At 32.4% G+C, this 7079-nt stretch overlaps 1 protein-coding gene across 1 annotated transcript; it reads right to left on the bottom strand.

The window, feature by feature from the left end:
* Nucleotides 1–397: 397 nt before the first annotated feature.
* On the bottom strand, nt 398–947 carry LOC104589553 (histone H4). The gene has a single exon (XM_010247901.3). The coding sequence runs from the start codon at nt 868–870 to the stop codon at nt 559–561; it is 312 nt and encodes a 103-aa protein (XP_010246203.1). The 5' UTR covers nt 871–947; the 3' UTR covers nt 398–558.
* Nucleotides 948–7079: the final 6132 nt, after the last annotated feature.

Here is a 7079-nt window from a genome sequence, read left to right on the forward strand (position 1 = left end):
TGCCACCCTGATTACCATTGCAACAAAGAGGACTATGCACAACACCAAAATGCAGAATTAGAGGGAGACCAGAATTTCCGCCGACTCTCAGATTGCATACAAAACATCAAAGCAATAATTACAGACCAGAGAACAATTAGATCAAAAACTACAGTCAGGATTAGGGTTAGACTTTTGTTTCCTCCACTAATTTTTCTGGAGGGATTTCAAGCTTCTGGACGAAGACAGTAACAACTGCAAAACTGTAAGGAACTAGACAACAGCAGCAATTGCACTTACACGAGAGATCCCAATTCCCAAGTGCTAAAACAGGCCGAGAAAATTAAAATACATTTGAAAATAAAAACTCGCTACAAGGTAGGATTTTCAGGGCAGATGAGATCAAGAGACAATAGTATAGGAAAAGCAACTTCTCATTGAAATCATGACTTAAATGTGAGCATATTCGTGGAGTCTAAATATCAATATCATTGGAATTCCAAATTTACAAGTACAAGAAGAACAAAAGACTGGCACGAAGATGTTGTAGATTTGTGGAGCAGCGGAGACATTGCACGATCAACCACCGAAGCCGTAGAGGGTCCTGCCCTGTCGCTTGAGAGCGTAGACGACATCCATGGCGGTCACAGTCTTCCGGCGAGCGTGTTCAGTGTAAGTGACTGCGTCTCGGATGACGTTCTCCAAGAAGATCTTGAGAACTCCGCGAGTCTCCTCGTAGATCAAACCACTGATACGCTTCACACCACCACGCCTCGCCAGACGTCTAATGGCCGGCTTGGTGATACCCTGAATGTTATCCCTCAGCACCTTACGATGACGCTTTGCACCTCCTTTGCCCAATCCCTTACCACCCTTTCCACGGCCAGACATGGTTGTTGCTGAGTTGCAGACGAAGGAATCCTGAGGAAAACAGGAGAAACAGAACGAGGCTGCGAGAGGGACAGATTGATGAAGAGAAGCATTAGATGATGAGAATTTATAGTCTTTTCAAAATTTTGGGTTGGCGGGATTTGAGAGCACCGATCCATGTGATAGGCATTTTCGGCGGTTGGATGGAAAACGACGGATTTGATTTATTTATCTACTTTGGAGCGGATCGATGACATGGAAAGTACTTACTTTTGCTTGGTCAGTAGTTGGGAGTTGGGACGGCCCTGACGCATGATGGGCTTGACCGCTTGAGGCCTCCACGGTTAGCGTGTGAAGTAGGCCTACATGTGTGTTCGTGGGCCGGGCCGGGTTTGAACACAAAACCGACGCCCAAGTCCGGAAATTTGCCACGTAATTACTCACAATATCTATATTTATACTATATATAAAAATGTGAATGTAAAATGAAATTTTTTTAGACTAAAATTACGTCTATTTTATTATTTGAGAAAAAATATAAAAGTAATTTTATTATAACTTTAATCTCAACTTTTATTATAAAATTACCCTCTAATTGTTAGTAGGGGTGGCCAGGAGCCAACCTCTTCACGAGCTCTTTGAGCTCTGTTCGGTTCTGTTTCAACCGAACTTTAAGCCGTGTTCGAGCCCAATTTACAGGCTCGTCTAATAATTGAGTCCAACTCGAGCCTAATATAGCTCGGCTCGTAAGGCTCGCGAGTCGAGCTCGAATAACTACATATAATAATAATAATAGTTTTTAATTTTATTTTTATATATAATAATAACTAATTATTATAATTCTTAATTTTTTAAATATCAAATAAAAATATTTTATATATATAATTTTTATTTTTATAAAATACTTTTCCTCAATTCGAGCTCGAGCCGAGCCAATCTCGAGTCTCGAGTATTCGGCTCGGCTTGGCTCAGCTCGAATTCACTCCTAATTGTAAGGGTTGAAAATGTCACTTTAATCATTACTTTCCACCTCATTTAATCCCCTCCCATTAAGTCTTGTACTTAAGGTATTAAATCCCATTTTATCTTATTAAGTCCTAAATTTTGAAGTTATTTTTAACTAATAAATACTACTAATTAGATCTATGCAATATTTTTAATAATATAAATTCATATATTTTAAAAATTGACTAAAAAAACAAAATCATTTTTATCCAAGTGGTGGCTAAGCAATTCAACCTTCCAAATCAAATTGATTAACCTACGAAGTCATAGGTAAGTAATAAAATTTTTAAAATGAAAATAAATATAGAATATTACAACATAAATTTAGATATAATTAGACACATTTAAGATGTTTTATTAATCAAATTAAAAAATAAGTGTGACAAACAAATTGATTAACCTACGAAGTCATAGGTAAGTAATAAAATTTTTAAAATGAAAATAAATATAGAATATTACAACATAAATTTAGATATAATTAGACACATTTAAGATGTTTTATTAATCAAATTAAAAAATAAGTGTGATAAACAATAATTATTTTTATTGATAATGAAAATGAAATACATAATTTAGAACTAACCAAAAATGAAATATAAAAATTAATAATAAATAGTTCAACCTTGGGTTAAATGTGTTAACCTTTAATGATATAAATAAATGCCAAAATATAAAAATACAAAAAAATTGCAACTGTGATATATTAAATTATTTTTACACACAAAAATATAAAAAATTGTAGAAAAAATTGAAAACATCTATTCTTCTATATTTAAACTACTATTAAAAATGTGAATAAGATTATGGACTTAGTTTTGAATTTAGTCCATGTTTAATTGTAAGAAGAGTCTAGCCAAGCAAGTAGGCCTGTCAATGATACTTGAAACCAATGTTTTCAAAATGGGACCGGATTGGACGATTGAATCGAAAAATTGGGAATCGTTCAGGTCTCTGGTTCTAGTTATACTATAAACCTCTTTTCTTAAAAAAAAATGTTGGAAATGTCAAAAAACCACTAACCTGAGCAATCAAACCGTTAAACCATTCGATCCAGACAACGATTAACGGGTTATATGTTTTATGTTTTCTACATTAAAAAAAAAAGAAATCCCACCAGTGTCTCCATCGAATTGATAATTGTGATTGGGGTTCGAAGGTAAATCATTTTCATTCTTCCCTTCTCAGTCGCTCACTTAGCTTGACCTCTAATGACTTGCGGTGATAGCGACCTATGGCGAACCACAATGACCGGCGGTTGGCAATTGAGAATCCATCTATGGTGACCTTTGACAAATGTAAGGTTTTCATTTCTCAATTCTCACTTTGAGTTTGAGTCATCGTTGAGTGCATGGTTTTGTAGTGGCAACCACCATTTACAAACTACCAACAATCAATAGCGACCACTAGTTTCATTGACGATCTACAACAATTTTGCAGCGACAATTTCTTTTCCTACATTGGCGAGTTTATAGTTGCAGCAATGATTTTGGTCACTAATGACTAGACTACAATCCTGGTGGCAATTTTTCCCCTCTCTTTGTGAACCCAACACTGTCATACCTCCATTACCGGCGGTGTTTTTTTTTTATAATTTATTTTATTTTTATGGTATTGTTTTATTATTTATAAATATTTTTATTTTTAATTTATTTATGATATCATGGGTCAAACAATTTAACCCAATGGTTAAACCATGGAACCGAAAAACAGTACCTTGACCGTTTTTGTTTCTAGGTAAGTTTTCAAAACATTGCTTGAAACTTCACAACTCGATCCGATTATCACATATTTGGATGATGTAATCATATTTGGAATTTTCTATCTACATTCGATTAAAAATAAAAAACAAAAAATAATAAAATAATAAAAAATACAGGAAATTTACAGAAAATGTTGGATATATTATTACATAAAATCTGAAACTTTTTTTGGACTAAAATATCCTCTACTTCTTTGTTTGAGAAAGGGTATAAAATCCATTTTATTACAATTTTAATGGCTATTAAAATGTCCATAATTGTTTATTTATTCCATCTTTAATGGTAAGAATTGAAAATGTAACTTCAATTGTTATTTCCCACCTCATTTAATCTCTTCTCATTAAGTCTTGTACTTAAATTATTAACTCTCATTTTCTCTTATTAAATTAGATATCTACAATCTTTTTAATAATATAAACCCATATAAAACTAACTAAAAAACAAAACCATTTTTAATTCAAGTGGTGGCTAAGCAATTCAACCATCCAAATCAAATTGATTAACCTATGAAATCATAATTGTGTAATAAAAATTTTAAAATAGAAATAAATATAGAAACTTACAAAATGTAGAAAAAATTAAACACATTTATGATATTTTTATTAATCAAATTATAAAAAGTGTAATAAACAAGAATTATTTTTATTGGTAATGAAAATGAAATACATAATTTAGAACCGGCCAAAAATGAAATTATATGATTGTTTGGGTCAAACATGTTAACCTTTACTGTCATAAATAAATAATAAAAGAATAAAATATAAAAATACAAAAATGAAAAATACATAAATTTTGCAAAAAAAAATAGGCACATGTATAATATCATATATTTATCATATCAAACAAAAAGTAAGTGTGGCATATTAGAATTATTTGTACACAAAAGAATACAAAATGATATAGAAAAAATAACACATCTATAATTCTATATTTGCACTACTATTAAAAACATGAATAAGATTGTGGAACTTTCTTTTGACTAAAATACTCATTTTTGAATTTAGTCTCTATTTTGTTATGAGGTTTAAATTATAAATTGTACTCCTACTTTTCACCCCATTCAAATCTCTCTATTTAAATCTTACATTTTTTTTTTATAAATGAACAAAAAAATATACACAAAAAATATTAAATATTACAAAAGAATAATCTAGCCAATAAAATAGGCTTATTAATGATACTTGAAACTTCATAACTCGATCCGATTATCGCATATTTGGATGAGGTGTTTATGTAATTAGATGTGGATTAACCTGATAAAAGCTCCATTTGGTCTCTCTCTCTCACTCAACTATTTTTTATTTTTTATAAATTATATATGCATTAATTATTTATTAATTATTAAATATTTTAATAGTTTTAAGATATTAATTTGATAATTATTAAATATTTTTTCATTGCTTCATGGTCTTTATTACTATTTTCATTATTATTTTAACTCTTAGTACTTTATTTTTAATTTATAAATTTATACATATTTTTCAATTTTATTCTTATTTTAATATTTTTTTAATTTTTGATAATTTACTCATATTTTTTAATATTATTTTGAATTTAATAAATCATTTTTATGAAATAATGCAAATTGAACTCAAAATTACCAAATAGTCTATTTTAGGGGTAAAATAGTAAAATCAATGAATTTTCAGATGCTGAAGGTTTGATTCAACACAAACAACATTTTTTATTTAGAGCCTCTAAAAAGTCGAAAAGCAACTGTCTCTTTTTAGATTCCAAACACTTTTAATATCTTTTTAACTTTTCAGATTTCAAATTTATCAAATGCCACCTAAGTTTCATATCTAGTTCAGGTGGGTCCAATTTCTTTAGGCCTGGCCAATTTGGACTCATTTACAAAAAAAAAGAGTAAATTATAAATACATACTTTTTCTTTGGAAATAGTAACATTTAAGGGTCTGAACTTTTTTTTTTTTTTGCTTTTTTAAGGGTGAACTTTTTAGTGGGACATTTTAGTGAGTTTGGTCAGCAGATCCGAACTCCATTTTAGTACTTTGAATTTCAGAAATATACATTTAAGTTTAACTTTCTTAAAATTGACATTACAATAAGGGCAAAATTTCAAAAGTGCCTATATTTAGATACTCTTTTACTCACTGAACTTTTATTTTATTTTTTCTTTCCATATTAAATAATTTCCATGCTTCTTCAAACAAAAAAAATAAAAGCATTTAAATGGAACAACAAAAAATAGTGAAAAAAAATCTAAATATGGACATTTTTTGTAATTTTCATTAATTTTAAGGTAAATTTCTTAAACTACCGTTATGGTTTAGCTAATTGACTAAGTATACCCTGTTTAAAAATTGATTGGCGTTACCCCTACTGTTTCTAACAATTGACTAGCTCTACCCTTACCATTAACATCCGTTAATATTTCGTCAGAACCCGTATAAATGACATTTAAAATTCTTTTAAAACCCAATATTACCCCTCCCTCATCCCCTTCCTCTGGCCGATAATGCCTTCCTCTAACCGACAACGCCTTCCTTTGACTGGAGTTGTGTCTGTTGTTGCCGCACGCTCTACTTGGGATGAATCTAGGTTTCAACTTTGACACCGACCATAAATGGCCTCTTGGCACTAGGCATTGAGCAGGGATCAACATCTCTCTCTCCTTCTTTATCTTCTTCTTCAACCTCACCTCCCCTATTTTCCTTAGCAGCGATTTGGATCGAACCTCCCTCACCAAACAATTTGGGTTTCTGAACAATACAAGACGATAAATGTGCATATGAAATCTAAACAATACAAGAAGATCGTTTCTAATCTGGATTTCATATCACCCGAGTTTTGCGAAGGTTGGGACTGAGCATCATTGCCAGCACCCCTCATGTGCAATCCAAAGACCCTGTTACAAGCAAGATTCAAAGCCTAGTTCAGTGGCACAACGCCGGTGGCAACAACACAACGCCAAGTGGCGGGCAAGAAGATCATTTCTAATCTAGGTTTCAGATCACTGGAGTTTTGCAAAGGTTGGGACTAAGCACCACCGCCACCACTTTCCGTTGTTGTTGGTTCTTTCCCCTATGACATCGGATAAGTGAACGAGAGGGAGAGGGTGAAGAGACTAAGCATCACCACCAACACCCCTCATGTGCGACCCAAAGACCCTATTACAAGCAAGATTCTAAGTCCAGTTCAACGGCACAACGCCGGTGGTAGCAACATAACACCGGTCTCGACTTCATCTTCATCCGATTATGACGACAATGATGAAGAGCAATCCTTTTCACCATTTGAGAATTAGAGATTGATTGATGAAGATTTTCGAGTGGCGAGCAGGAAGATCATTTCTAATATGGGTTTCAGATCACCGAAGTTTTGCGAAGGTTGGGACTGAGCACCACCGCCACCACTTGCAGTTGCTGTTGGTGCTTTCCCTTGTGACATCGGAGAAGAGAACGAGAGGGAGAGGGTGAAGAAATGAGTTTCAGATCACCAGAG

Source organism: Nelumbo nucifera, chromosome 4 (assembly GCF_055504915.1).
Source record: "Nelumbo nucifera cultivar China Antique chromosome 4, China Antique-T2T, whole genome shotgun sequence".
NCBI lineage: Eukaryota > Viridiplantae > Streptophyta > Magnoliopsida > Proteales > Nelumbonaceae > Nelumbo > Nelumbo nucifera.